We start from the raw sequence: 15,796 nt of genomic DNA, 5'->3' as shown, positions 1-15,796 counted from the left end.
GATCAGAAGAACTTGTAGGTAATTTCATTCTGTGCTACTTTTTACTCTGCTAATCAAGTCACTGAAACAGAAGCAGGGACAACCACTTTTACTTTCTAATATGGTTCCTATTAATGTCCAAAAAGCAGTCGTGCCAGACCTGGGCACCCGGCAGGACATACCTGAGCCAGTCCAAACGTGGTTAAATCATCGAATCATACACTGTGACAAAGAAACGAGCAAGACTCATGGATATTTACTTTGCACTGAAAGAGTCTTGAGCAACTAGCTAGCGTTTGCTTTGCCTACGATTTGTCACACAGCCACTCTGCGGCCAAACAGGCTTTTGSGGGCTTTTGGAAGCTTTTTGTCTCTTCTACCTGCCTTCTGTCTCCAAATCCAGCTGCTGCCCTTAGAAGTGTGTGCCACGGAAGCTGGCTTTCCTAAACCTGSCTGCCACCAGCATCTCAACACCTCAGGAATGCCCACCCTTGCAGTTTTCCATATGAGGAGTTATATAGGTGGAACAGACTCTCACCTGGCTCAAACTCAGTATCATTTTTATTAGAAGCATATGGGAGGAGGAGTGACTGATCGGAAGCTGCTACGTCCGGACGGCCACTACGTCATTGCACRTGTTCCAGGTTGGGAGGGTTGTGCAAACCTAGATGTTCACTCTCATTTTAGCAAACATTGATCATGCTGAATGGTAYAGACAAACTGACTGGCTTCACATACTGCAAAGAAATAAAAACAGACTAACCAGGAAAAAGTAAAAAATAACAAATACAGGGAAAAAAAGGAAATGCTAAGATCTCATTCATCCTGGTATTCATATACCTGAAGAGCAGCATGCCTCTTCACCAGGAACTTAGAGCTCTGAGCGCATGAGGAACAATCCAAAGGATGGTCCAAATACACTCCTGGACACCAAATTCTTCCCTTCCTTTTCTATTTGTTTTTTGTTGCAAAGAGATGTACAAATGAGAAAGAAAGACAATGTAAGCAGCAGCTCACTCACACAAAAAATTGGTTGTGGCTCTGGAGCTTTCTCTACCAGCCCCCTAAACTAAATAAAAATCTAATACAAGGGGAATAATTTTTATATAGTGATTCATGTAATTTTTTGATAACCTTTCCTACATGGCAACAGCAAACAGACTCCTGAGCCAGATTCCTGACCTGAAAGTCTTACTCAGGTTTGTAATTTACTGCTTCTCAGAGTGACTAGCAAGACTGGCCAGAAAAATGGCTGCTACGCATGCCTCTGCACCCATATGCGGGGATCACTCAAGAAAACTTGTCTGATCAATGGTGCTGGCAGGCAGGCAGGCTTCTCCCAAGAATTGCTGCACTATATAATTCATTTTGTTTGCACTCAGAAAATAACAAGCCCTCATTATGACAACAGCAAGATGCTTAAATAATAATCAGCTTTTTTCAAAAAAAAAAGAAAACAATTGCAAAGAGGCTGCATTTTCCTGATATTTCTTCAAGTAGCTCCACTGCCATTAGAAGATCATTGTTTACACAAAGGAAATTACGAGAATTTCCTATATAACCTTCTTTTCTTTTAATRTGTCAATAATTTAACAATAAACATGAATCCAAATATTCTCTGCAAAATCAGAAAGTTGCATTTCCTCCCTGTTCTACTGGGGTGCTGATAGTGCAAAGAAATATTTTAATTTCTTTAAACAGACCATTAGGATGGTGTTTGGAAACAAGCTTTACTTAGTTGTCATGAATTATTAACCAGACAAATGTCTTTTCTGTTGCCCTTTACAAAGGCTTGATTTGCAAGTTTAAAAATCTAACTGTCACTTAGGTCTATTGTACAAATACCCAGCATTTTTTTAAAAACTGCTCTGGGCATTATAAATACTTTTTTTTCATGAATATGGGAACAAGAACTCTATATTTAGCTATTCTTCACAGAACTGCTTCAAGACATTGTTTTTACAGACAACAGTAGGAAACTGAAGGAGGTCTTAGTGCCAAACAAATTAGAAGTGAAAAAAAAACCTCTAATCAACTCTGTTTTCCCATTTATTATTAAAAAGTTCTGTTATTTTTCAACTTATACCATTGGTTTATGCAAGGGGGAAAACAACAGAAGACTTTGCACTGTGTTCTGGATTAGCTACTTGGTATAAGTCAGTAATAAATTTCTAATGGGATTCAAAGCTTTGCTTCTTTGAGCAGTAATTTAACAACTGTAGGCTGGCAACAGATGAACACCCTATTAACCAGCACCACCTTGTACAAGAACAGCCAGAATAAGACAGGATTTTTACTGCAACTCCATGATATGATTTTCAAACACACTGAGTCAAAACTGCACTCCACCTCTTGTAAAAATCAGACTCAGGAAGGAAGACAAATAAGATCTAACATTACAGCAGACAGCCTGTAGAGTCTACACATTTAATGGGTGCTGCCTCCTTGGGCAATTTTTGCATTGTTATCTRTACATAAAATCAGTAGGAATTTATGAAAAAGAGCTGCTGAATTGGTAAACCGAGTTCCCATAGCCAGGATACTACAACTATGTGTTTAATCATTTTGGCATATACTCCAACACAACACTAAAGCTAGAACACTATCAAGTTCTAATACTTTCTTAATTGGACAACAGGTACAAGCACTTATTTCATGAGAAACACTTGAGAATTAATCTATAAAGAAAAGAGAGAACCCATACAATTCCTAGTTTTAATACAGTATTTTGCTATAACAACAAATATTTGCAACAATAGTTCGCTACTATTTGATACGTGAAACAAACTGCACCCAATTGCTCAGGGCACTGCTCTTCCTTCACCCTAGTGCAACCCCAGCTCCCAAAAGCTGGAAACATGACAGTGCTGTTGTCAAGAGGTGACATCAATGTGAAATTGGAGTAACGCAGTGGTAAATCAGGCAGTGAGCTTTCCCAGCAGCTCCCGAGCCATAGAAGTGATCTAAGCATACAAGAATGTTTTTAAAAGAAAGTAAGTATCCAACGAGGATTAGTAAGAATTTAGTGACGTTGCCCATTAGGCACAGCCCGGGAGCACGTGGCAATTCAAGAGGACAAATSCAAAGGGAGCTCCGAGATGCGGGAGTTCCGGGTCTGCCGTGCACCAGACCCAAAGTCTTTAGTGCACGGAAGGCAGAACAGAGAAAACAAGTCAACTAGGAACCAAAATGCCATCCCAAATTGAACTCTGCTTGTAAACCAGAACAATTCTATAACTCACTAGGCATCAACAGATTGTTTTCAAGGCTGGGAAGCATCAAAGTACTGGAAAACTGCAGACTTACTTGTCTTCTCTGTGTTTTGTGCACCAGACATGAGCATGGGCCTATTATATTTGTTCCCTAGGGGCAGAGGAACTTACGCAGATGCAATCCTTCTGTCTGCTATGCCAGAATCAGCAAGCAAAGCCTCCTGACTACTGCCTTTCACACCAGCTAAAATAGAACCATTCTATGCAGGAGTCTTTTCTCTTACCTTATTTTGATCCGTCCAGTAAAAGAAAAATCCCTGTGGATCTGTTCTGAGAATGATTGGAGTCACAACAGTGGAGTCCTGGCAAGAAGAAAAATAAGAACATGTCAACACATAGAACAGGTAATTATGCACTAGCTACCATGCCACTCAAGTTAAACTGTGATGTCTAGAAGCCACCCTTAAGATATCACTAGTAATATGTCACTAAAATAAATTAGTATCACAGCCCTAATCTCCATTTCTCTGACATAATATATTTCTGTTCTGTTACTGAGAAGACAACACTAAACTCCAGACTTGTTAACACATGGAGTTATTCCAAAAAAGCAGGAAGTGGATGAAGATAAACAGACACAAGACACTTACAGTCAAACTAGAGTCCATGTAGCAAAGTAATTAGAAGTCCACTGCCTACCTTAATCCAAATTAACCTTCAGATATAGACAAGAGTGAAATGCCTGTATAACCCTTAATTACCACATAAAGACTATAATTTGCCAAGAAAGCCTAAAATAATATCTATTACAATGCAGTAAGACTTCTGTCAATTACTTTACACTAAAATCTGTTATATTTTTTCCACTACCAAGTATGAAGATTTTAGAGTGTGCGTATATACACRCACACAAATCCTCCTCAATTCCCTCCACTACCAAGAAAAAAAAAATTAAAAAAGCCTTCTGTGATAACATCCATAGCTCAAATCATTTCAAAACAAGCACATTTGTCAGTACTAGAACTATGGAGGCCTGGTTTCCTGTATACTCACGTCTTCAGACTGACAACTTGCACATGACTGTAGAGATACAAGCTCTACTGAGCCTTTCCCAAGGTCGGTGTTCATTACATCTCTCAGCCACCAGGATTCCCTGGTGCCTAACAATAATTGAAATCGGTGCAGCCTGGCCCTAATAGAATTCCTCTTCTCTTTCCTCTGCTATTTTTCATGACATCTGCAAGATCTTAAGCGTCTTCAGATCTCTACCTTTTTGCTAACTTTGATTAAAAAGTTCAGGAGCGAGCCCAGAAAGGAAGGCAGTGACAGGCAGGCAGAAAAAATGCTTAAGCTTTATCTCCACAGGAAATAGGACTAAATATTCATCCTCAAAGAGGATGGATATTTCTGTTAAAGCGTTACAGGTATTTTAGAGCTTTAAAACTCACCTCTTTTCAAAGCAACATTATGCAAGATCATTTTACATTTCTTTGAAAGAAAAAGGCTCTAATTGGTCCAAATTAAAGTCAAATGTATTTAACTTTTTTTTTTAAACTGCAAGTTAAATTATTGGAGGTGATATTATCATAAATGAATAAAAATTTATACAAATGCCGCTTCTGAAACAGAAAGATAACACTTGTCTATGCTACACTGCCAGGACAGTCCTTCATGATGGAGCACCTAGTAAGCACTCATCAAACAGTGAAGTTGAACTATTCCCAGTTTATAGCTGAAAAAACATGATGCGAAGAAGCTAAGTAATTAGTTCAGCACCAGTCAGAAGTCTATGGTGGAACAAGCAGAGGAAGAAAACAAAGCATGAAGCATGTTTTTAATCTTACCACAAGCAGAAATACAAATAAAAGAGCAAGTTCTCACACTAAAAAGAAATACTAAATCAAGTAAGTGTGTAGCTCTTTACAACTGGAGGAATTGGGTAGTGCATTAACTGTGCCACGGGTGTATGGCACCCAAACAGAGCTAGTTCACTACTCCACAAAGCGCCACTGACCCTTCTTTTCCTCATTGCAAGAGAACAGTCCTGTACGCACTGCTATTAACAGATTTTTTAAAAAAAACATAGTCTGTGCCACCCATACTTTTTGCTTCTTTCTATTTTCCCACAGTTTCTAGTGTCTTGTACACCTGAGAGTTGGGTACTGTTTGAGTGCAAGAGCAAATTTGTTTTAGAAAAATACACCAATCCCTGAAGAGATGTTGAATAGCTGTCAATATCCATAAGCTCCTAGAAAAGCATTCTTAAGTCTCTGCCACTCAAAAAAAAAAGGGGGGGGGGGAATAAAACCCCCAAACACTGCTCTGGTGATTTGAACTCTCCACAAAATGAGAATAAAAAAAATTTACATGTTTATATGTACATACATTTATATAAAACACTCTAAATGTTCTTCTGTCTTGGTATGAGATAACTTTTTAGAGGGGACAGGCAAGAGCAAAGGAAGTGATGGGAAACAGGCATGAAGAAATTATGCCTAAGATTAAGCAGCTGATTTGGAAGATTAACTAGCAAAACTAAACTCAAAAACACAGACAAATCAAATCCAAATAGTTTATGACACACAGCTGCCAAAAAAAACAAATCAAATCCAAATAGTTTATGACACACAGCTGCCAAAAAAAAAAACAAAAAAAAAAAAACAAACCCACACCACTTTTCTANAAAAAAAAAAAAAAAAAAAAAAAAAAGCCAAACCCACACCACTTTTCTAGATGTGGGTTTTAAGATGTTGACTATAATCTGATTTAAAAACGCGGGGAGTATGTGAGACAGCCTTCAGTGTCTATCAAACAACAGAAGGGAATCCTTATCATGACAAGGGATAAGGATCCCCCGTGCTACAGGAAGATTTTTGTGTTTAAGAAAATGAATTTAGAACTTGTGCATTATCTCCTTACTTTTAAATCCCATGTAACCATCACCTTGAAGCACTGTCATATTTCCATGCTTGTTTTCCAAACCAAATGTACTATACTTGGTACCAGAGGAGTGTAACTACCCTGATGACGAACACTATATCCCCGCTCTGTGATACAAACACAGGATCAAAGAACTAATTCTTGTGAGACTTCCTGCATAATCTTAGGAACTCCTCCGCCCAGTTAACAGCAGCAATAAAAGTCACGTGGATAATGTTTTATATAGTCCAAAAGCTAAATACAACTTGTAGAAGTCCCTCCCCACCAAAAGCCAGAATCCTTATCTTTGGGTGTAGAAGAAGGGAAATAAACTTCCTTCATCACCTCTACAAGCAACTCTTTCCGCTCCGCAGGGACGGAGAGCCCTCTGCCACACAGGCTAGCTCYGGTGCTTTTGTACTGCTTCGCAATCACAATTGCAGAGGTAGGCAACAACCACCAAAAAGATGCACAAAAACCGTTTTTACAATTTACATTCAAGAAAAAGTGATTCAAGGCTCTGAATCAGAAATTTGTTTCAAACGACAGATGCCTGGCTCATTTACAGAAATTGCTGTACTGTATAGAAAACTGGTTTATTACCCAGGACAAACGTTTGTGTCAGTCATAAGGCCAAGAATTCGATTTCCTCACCCAAGGATCTGACCAGCTCATCACTCCCCTGAACAGTCAGCAACCATACACACCTTTGAAGATAACAGTAACAGGGCACAAGGGATTAGAGCTACCTCTCAGCTCTGTCTCTTCTAGCTGAAGAAGTTAAATATAGCTCTGCAAAGGAGAAGAAACCCAGTACTCAATGGTTAAAAAAAATATTAAAAACAAAAAATATTTTTTGAAAAAAGAAATCTCAACTCGGTGTGTTCTAACCAGAGATTTTCAGAGACAGACTTCTGARATAGCTCAACTCCTATCAACACAGCTAAGTGAATTAGCAAGTTGGGTGGGTGTTGTGTATTTCCAAAGCTGACAGATTTGGAAATCAACACCAATTTAGGTGACTTATGTGGGCTTAACTCTTCTGATTATCTGGCTACCAGCAAACAAGTAGGAGCCCCTAGATTCCTGCAATGTTTCCAAGAATTTAATCGGTGGMCAAGGAAGAGGAGGAGGTCAAGGCAAAGGTCGCGTGTCATCAGAAATGGAAGAGAAGGAACAAAATYAGTCGCAGTCAGTGATGCAAACAGTTGCAAGCTGTCAGGTTTTTCAAATGCCAACCATGGGTGCTTCTGCTAGCCAGTGGCTTGGCTTTTGGCAAACTGTCATCACAAATTCCTTTAATAGAAAGATTTAGAGTGGCCTTAACCTGGTAGTGCCAGCRTGCTGCATATAACACCAGTCTGAATGGAAGGGAATAATTTTTTTAAAGGGCTTTTAATTTGACCTTCAAAAGCCTCCTGCCTTTTTATTTATTGACATAGTGCCAGATCTCCACTTTCATCCAGTTTCACAGCCCCAAATGAGTAATGTGGTTGTTCTATACTTACTCCATTAAGTTGGTTCCTAATTGGCTGCATAACCTCAGATCCTGCATTAGCAATACTCTTTATTTTATACTTTCAAACAGAGAGGTTTTTCAAATTCATGCTCACAAAGCACCACTAAAAACTTTGGGATACCTGCCTCCAAGGCACAGCAGAACACGGGCATAGAAGACCAAAGGACAAGTCCAGGCTGAAGTACCTGGCAGATAGCTGTTGCCAGGTTTAACCGCAGGTATGGATCCCCCAGACCCACATCCAACACTAACTAGCAAAAAGTGACACCTTCATTTTAGTATTCCTGACCRATAAAGACTATTACATAAAGCCAAACAACGGAGCGGCTGGAAACCTGGGGTTAGTTCCTCCCGGACTGCAGGCCCACGTTTCCCACTCCTCAGCGCGCGCCCGGGCGGGCTCGGGGCCCAGCCGGGAAGGACAGAGCCTGCGGCCCCGCTCCCAGCCCTCGCAGGGAAGGGTTCAAGACGCGAGGCCAGAAAGGAAGGCTGCCCGAGGGCGCGCCAGCCCGCAGCTCGTAGCCTGCGCTTTGGCCCGTCTTCCCTGGCTCCCTGCCCTCGATCTACGCTTGATGCACGAAGTTAGCAAAGGCGTACACCGCGGCCGCTGCGTTTTGTGCCAGGCGGAGTTCAGCACGAGAACTATCAAAGAATGTCACAGATCGGGACAGACTGGAGACGAAGCACACAAACAAAGCCTTTACTTCCACGCGCAGTTAAGTCCAAAACGGCTGCTCCGGTTTCCAGATCAGAAGCCAAGGGCTATAGGAAAGGGAGAGGTGGACCACAGTTTCAAGGATGAGCAAAATACAAGCATTTAAATCCTGCTCCTAGTAGCTTTGCCTCCCTGAATCTYCCCTCCAACTCATTTCACTGGAATATACTTCAACAAAGTAGTTCTGCCATCAGAATAGCTGTGATGCAAATACTGGGCCAATCATGCCATAAATGAGAAGCTTGTAGTGAATCCTACAAGTATAAATATGAGAATCAAGTTGTACTCGCACCCTACTTACTATAAGATCATGACTGATAACTGTATGTGTTTTAATAAGCCATATGAATACTGATGTTTCTTAAAAATATAATCAATTTTCCAATCAACAGGATGAAAAAAATTAAATCAAAGAAGCTAAAAAAATTCTAAAATGCTTTCAATTTTAAAGATGTTTAAACTTCAGAGAAAAATTTTTATAAAGTATTGCTTTTAGAAGTTGTAAAATTAAGAATTTCTAAAAATGTTTTGAAAAAGTAAAGGAAATTAGATTTTAAAAATGATTTAGAAAAATTCTTAAAATTTAAATGTTTGATTTTTTAAAAAATGAGAATTAAAAGGTTTAATTTTTTCAAAAAACTTCTGAACATTAAAAATTTAACAGTTTAGAGAAATTTTAAAAATTTAGAAATAAAAAGTGGAAAGTGGAAAAAGTTAAGAATTTAAGAACATTTTAGAAAAAAGTTTAAAAAAATAAAATTAAAATTTTAAAAGTTAAAAATATAAAAACAAATTAAAAGAATCAGACCAGCCTTTGGCTTTTTACTACAGATAGGACTTGTGACACTGGCTTATTAAGCTAGACATTGCTTGAAATGCTTTGAAATTTTTTACATCATTAACTTGAAACTGCCTCTGGAAAATTTCTACCAGAGCACTTGCAAACATAAWGCTATGAAATATAGGTTGTTTCCACTAGAGGCACAATATTCTGCAACTTCTTTCACTTTGGTGAAAGGGCTTGAAGTTCGGTTCAGCAAGGTGCAAGGCTGCGGGGCGGGCGGGGGGCGAGGAGGATGGATGTCCCCCCCAGGATGGGTTTTGCCACTCCACAAACTGGAGGAGAGGCCTGTAGGCGTCTTTCCTTTGGGGGAGAAGGAGGGCAGGGGAGCGATGGGGTGCACAGAGGAGAGCAAAGGAGAAAGGCAGCCAGACCAGGACAGCAGACTCCCAGCTTGCACACGCTGAGCAGCTACAGGGGCTGCTAAATTCCGTCCTGCCCTGGGCACACRCAGGCTGGAGCTAAGCAGCGTTACCCAAGCAATCACCGCTGGGATCGTTACGGCTGCACTCAGAGAGGGAGAGGCCATCACTGCCCCGGTTTTGCAGTGAACCCCTGAAACAATCGAGAAGAATAAATAATTCATGGCAGCTGGCAGAAGAACCAGGTCTGCTTCCTAAAGGAACAGGTTTCACAAAGAAAACACTGGGGAAGGCGAARTGAGCACTGGAGCTTGGAAGTAGGACTGGAAATTCAAACTGGAATCAAGTAGGAGTGGGGCAGGACACTGGTATAAATTAAAACCAGGGCCTGTAAACCGAAATCCCACCTGTTCAGTAAGAATATAAGGGGGGGGGGGATTCTTCACCGTGAGAGCGATTAGGCACTGGAACAGCCCAGAGAGGCTGTGCAACCTCAGTCCTCGGAGCAACCTGATCTAACTGGGCTCGCTCTGCTCGGACGAGGGGCCCCCAGAGCCTTCCCTCCACCCCAACTCCCCTATGATTCAATGACAAGGGAATGGGCTGGGAAACTCGAGCAGGGGAATTTGGGGCTCCCCACAGCCCTCTCAAATCCACAGGCAAAGTGACTGCCTGAGCCACACAAGTCACCCCCCAGCTCAAGCAGTACAAATCTGTGCAGTAAAGTACAGGGAAAGCAGAGCAGAGGCTGCAATTTTGTTGATGACACAGGTAGTCACTCTGGTAATCAAAGACTAACTTCCTGCAGGTTTAAAAGCACCAACTTGAACACAATTTGTTTCTCAGAAGCCCCCTCAGACCGCTCCTGCCTCATTCATTTCCCATGTTGCAGGATAACTATAGCCTTACCTTCTTATGTGGTCTCGATTTGTCAGCAAGAGCACTTATTTGTTGTGGGCATTGCAAAGTATGCCAGCGAGAAAAAAGGAATAAAGGGAGAAATTCGTAACTAAGGTAGTCAAATGCCAACAAGGAGGATTTTGTCTCAGCTAGAGTTCTTACACGATGCAGGGCAAGTCATCCAAAGCAATATTCATGGGYGTAATACTGATTTAGAGAGGTGGATACTGCAGTCGCATGTTCGTGTTTCATTTTCTAATTTGCAGATGCTGAGCCCAAATTCATCTGTAGTCACTGAGGAGTCATTCTGAACATCTGACTGCATGGTGCTACCCAGTCTGAAAACYAGGTCCAAGGTGCCTAACCACAGATAAAAAAAAAATATATAGTATTTTTCAGGTGTTGGTCTCTTTTYTTGGACCTACAGTAGTTCAGCTGGGAACAATTTCATCATCTAACACATCTTGTGAAAATAAATTAACAAGCACTTAYGAAGTATTTACTCTATAACAGATAAAAGACTCTGTAATGATTAAAGTTAACTATTTCACTACAGCTCTTGTTAGTAGTAGTACTTAGAACACATCAAGTACAAGGTGCAGAATGCATCCAACATGCAACTTCCATTCACAGTTAACTTCCTTCTCTCACAGAGAATTCCTTAATGAAWTACTTAAATGAATTACTAAGGAAAGTCAAAATCAGAAGTATCTACSAAGGCTGCTAACTGCTCAGATGCTATATTAACAAATATTATCTGCAACTTAAACCATGTATTCCTTTGAGGCAAGCATCTACCCATTCTGCAGGGGATCCAGATCTCCCCACCTCTCACCCCCAGCTGAAGTCAATGGGAGCTTTGAAATGGAGTTAACTAAGTTCAGGTTCTCCCCTTTACTGAATGTTAACTGCTAGGAAATTTTAAATTCAATCTGATTACTCTGCTATGTTGCAAGAGAGATAAACAACAACTTCTATTCATTTAGATAAACATATTTTTGCATAGCACAGAGCTGATACTTGTTTGCCACAAAGATTAGCAGCAAAGAAAAAAAAACACAACCAAAACCCTAAAATGTTGGGCTAATTCTTCCCTCCAGACTGAAAAACATTCAGAAAAAATAAACTGTTGTTCAGTTTGTTTTAGTTTTATACACACAGAACAACAGTTGTTCATTTTTCATGGCCTTAGTGATATACTGTAGTGACAGACTTGTGCAGAGTTTAAGAAATGCAGAAAGAAAACAAGTTATATGATCATCAACATCTTAAACCACTCCTGAAAACTTCCATCCTTTTTTTGTTTGTTTGATGATACTCAGATGTTATATTTACTTAAAACTTACAAAGGGAGTGTATCTCATCCTCTTGATAATCTTCTAAAAGATTCTAACCAAATAAAGAAGTCTGAGAACTCCCCCACATCAGTTCACATAGCACTCACCATCTGAGCTCAAAACCACTTTATAATAAAGACAAGGAARGATTCTAAGAGAAAGACGACATTAAAATAGAACTTAAGACCTACGTTCATTTTTTTTCCTCACTGGAGTATCTAGAGAATTGCTGTAGCCACTGAACAATGCTACCTACTAAGAGCTTTGTGTGAATAACAAAGTATTTAGAAAAAAAACTACATAGCTATAAAACTGGAATTGTGTCCCTCAGTTTAGGTAGTGTTACATTACTGATATAGTTAACTTGTAAGTAAAAGTAAATAACGTAAGCTACAAAGACCAGCCAAATTCTTTATGTAAAGTACATATTATCACTAGGGAAGATAAAAAAAGCTTTTCAGCAAGAACTGAAAATAAATCTATCTTTAAACATACACCATCTTATTAGCCTGCTTCTGTATGCCAGTTACTGCTCCTGGAAGACACCAGTTCAGCTGTGCTCTAGCTGTTATTTGTTAACTCAGTTACATCTATCTTGTTCCCACAGGCCACAAAGGAAAACAAAGCACAGAAAATGCAGCCACGGCAGGTTTCAGCCCCTTTAGACCTCATAACAGTCCTGTGAGAAGTCTTTCTTAATACTCAGGCTTCATTAACTGCCTCAGCTAGCAATATGTTTTATGGCATTATTTTCAATCCCCTACAAAAAAAGCTTCACACATGGACTTAGTTTGATTGAGTCTCCCCCCCCCCCCCAGGTTTAAAACTCAGAGTTACTAGTAMCCTTAGGTTTCTCTATAGCAGAGTAGATCAGGCCAGTTCTTTAAGCTTCTCCTCAGAGGTAGTTTCTCTCTAGGAGTAATAGAGCACATCTGTTGCAAGACCAGATCACTACTTAAAAGACCTGGTCTCTTCTCAGTTTCTAAGCAGAAACAAGTGCTTAGCAAGCTGGTATCCTAAACCAGGCATACACATGCATATATCCATTAAAAAAAAAAAAAAAAAAAAAAAAAAAAAAAAAAAAAAAAAAAAAAAAAAAAACACAAAAAAAAAAAAAAAAAAAAAAAAAAAAAAAAAAAAAAAAAAAAAAGCAACTAGTCACTTATCTTTCACCTATTTAAATTTCACCTATTCATTTTCAGTGCCCTGTGAATCCAATCTACTTATCAAGAAGAAGACTTAATTCTAAAATATATTTTCCTAACTGTAAGGCTGTCATGAAATAAAACAGAAATCTAATTCTCTGTAAGGAAAAGCAAAATGCCAGGAAAACAATCATTTGTTTCATTTCAGCACTTCACATCCAGATCCAAAAGCAAAGTGGAGAGACTTTAAGACTTTAGTAGGTCATTGGATGGCTGAACGTAAGCGTTATCACATCCAATCCTGATGCACCAAAGTGCAACTTGCCTTGCAGAGCCAAACTTTTAAATTGATCCTAGTACACTTACAGTTTGGAAACAAAAACACTCCACAGAGGAAACGGTATGGCAAGACTCCTGAACTGCTCACCTTCCACCTGCTTGCCTTTGATCTCAAGTGGCTGCTATAACCTCTTACTCTCCCCTCCACCAAGATCTGCAGAAAGCTCAGGAGAGTCATTTCTCTTTCAAAGTGTACCATCTTCACACTCAGCAGGGAGTAGGAGCAGGCACCAGACAAAGTTCACATGCAACATATAGCAGATTTCACTGCTGTTTCTCAGAGGCGAGAGTGCATTTAACAATGTCAGTCCCACCTCTGCTTATTAGCAGCCTCACCAGACCTGCGTGGAAGTCTGTACCGCTACCCCTCTGGCAGGTAGGCTCCGCACACCATACTGCAGCAGCGTTCTCAAAGCCACCAAATACATTCTTTAACTGCTATTACTTTGTTCACCATGAAATTCTTTACACTCCTCTCATGCTGTTTAACTCTGGTTAAAATCCTTTCAGCATTCCTAGTAGAAGAAAATAAATGCTATTTTCAGTGGTTTATAACTCAGCTGGAAAAGTTTTGCTTTAGAGTGAAATTTGGTACGAGTCATAAGAAATTATTGAGAACACTCCTTTGCTTTGTGAAATGTGAAGCAAAGTCAATACAGCCATCTTTAAACTGCAAAACAAAACAGCAGGAAAGTGTGCTATACGGGCATGTCTATGACAGGGATTAGTGCTGCCTTAGTGCATTGGTGACTGGGAAGAACTGAGTATTTTCTTATTCTAGTTCTTACTCCGTAACAGTAAATACAAAACGGTGCATAAGAAATGTTAGTACATGAGCCTAGCTTCTTTGAAAAGCCTAGCCAACACAGCAAAATCAGAGCAGTCATTATGGCCAACTCCACTTTAGCTGTTATATTTTGCAGTTTACTATTTATACTTACAGCCTGTTGTTTCACTGGAGAGTTTGTGCATTCATATTTACATGATAGACCACAGAGGTTCAGATAGTTTTTTAATCCCTTGAACCAAAGTAGTTTGACAGAAAACAGAGACCGAAGCRGTTACTAGTTGCTCAGTGGTAAATATTTTTCAAAGTCACTCAGCATGCACTTGTCTRAAGACTCTCATACAGCCAGAGGAGATTCATTTCAACTGAGATCCTTGATTTTGTGGCACTTCCACTACTAGAAAAACCCTATGGGCAAAATAGTTTTGTTCGTTTTGGGGGTGGGGGCAGCATGCATACACATATACACAACACATCTGTCAGCAATGAGTTAACATTAATACTTTTTATCACAGTGCTGAATAGTGAGCTGCGCAATCTTGTGAAGCTGGTGTATTTGCTCCTGAAAGAACYCACTAAGTACAACAGGATTTTTATCTTATCTCAGTCACACTTCCTAGGTAATACCTATGTATCACCTATGTATCAGGGAGTATCGCCTTTAACCTGAAACATACATRTTTTATTACATAGCCTTTATTTTTACAATCATAAATTTCTTTCCATTTAGTCTATAGCAGATATATTAGCCAGTAAATATCTATGATGTATAGAGAACACTTCTTTCCCTTGAAGACCTCAGTAATGCTTTAGAAACAGCACCTGAACTATTCATTTCAAGTACCGCCCCATTGCTTGGGCTTTCACTCTGGAAATGTAAATCACCTAACTTGTCCTCTGTACATACCTGTAGTTTTCTTAGTAGTTTATCTAAAATGAAACAACTGTAATGGAAAGGCTGAGGCTATGCTGCATATATAGTTAGGGAGGTAGTGGTGGGGGGGGAAATCATTAAAAGGAAAACGTTCTCCGAGTATCAAGCAAGTCATTCAAGTTTAGTTTGGAGCTACCTTCTGAACRCGAATCACCTAAGTCAACCCCAGGTTTATTATTGTGGACGTGGTCAGGCAGCTAAGCTTACCAGCTATCTCCTAGCTTATTATTAAAGAAACCCACCCATACAGCAGTTCAGTCTATTATTTGGTGCCGTTTCCCTCCTCGAAAGGGTTTGTCACGGGTTTCTAGCCGTCAGGCTCGGGCTCCCACCGCCGGCTGGGAGCAAGGGCGGGAGAGCCGCGGGCAGCAGGGGCAGGAGCGCTGTCAGACACGCGACCTGCTCCTGCCCCCTCCCGCGCGCGCTGCGGGCGCCCTCGGCACGGCCGAACCCAGGGGAACAACACCCGAGAGCCGCCTTCGGGCTCTCAGAACCGAGCTACCCTCAGACGCTCGCCCCGGGGAGCGGCCGGGCCTCACMGGGCGCGGCGGGGCAGGCGGCACGGCAAGGGGCTCCCAACGCGGCCACGGCGAAGGCGGCGGCCCCGGCACCGAGGAGGAGCCGGACAGAGAGGCAGGGAGAGCGGCAGGCGCCCGCGAAAGGAGCCGGCTTCACACAGCTCGCACCCGCGACGCCGGCGGGACTTCGAGCTCGGCACAAAGTTTGGCCGGCACATGGCTGGGGACGGCCCAACGGCCGCCGCGCGGGACCGGCCCAACGGCCGCCGCGCGGGACCGGCCCAACGGC

The 15,796-nt window shown here is 40.9% G+C and overlaps 1 protein-coding gene across 1 annotated transcript in view; it reads right to left on the bottom strand.

Moving 5' to 3' along the window:
* Positions 1-4,319, bottom strand: part of PLCB1 (phospholipase C beta 1) — a 416,514-nt gene extending 412,195 nt beyond the window's left edge. The window contains exons 1-2 of the mRNA XM_085299181.1: positions 4,245-4,319; positions 3,476-3,553 (exon numbers count right to left, since the gene is read on the bottom strand). Coding sequence (XP_085155307.1) covers positions 3,476-3,553; positions 4,245-4,319 — 153 coding nt within the window. The remainder of the gene's footprint in view (positions 1-3,475; positions 3,554-4,244) is intronic.
* Between the last annotated feature and the right edge of the window lie 11,477 nt (positions 4,320-15,796).

Source organism: Rhea americana, unplaced genomic scaffold (assembly GCF_003343005.1).
Source record: "Rhea americana isolate MKP2758 unplaced genomic scaffold, rheAme1 scaffold_146, whole genome shotgun sequence".
Lineage (NCBI taxonomy): Eukaryota > Metazoa > Chordata > Aves > Rheiformes > Rheidae > Rhea > Rhea americana.
Note: the sequence above shows the minus strand (reverse complement) of the source record. Positions and strands in the feature narration are given on the sequence as shown.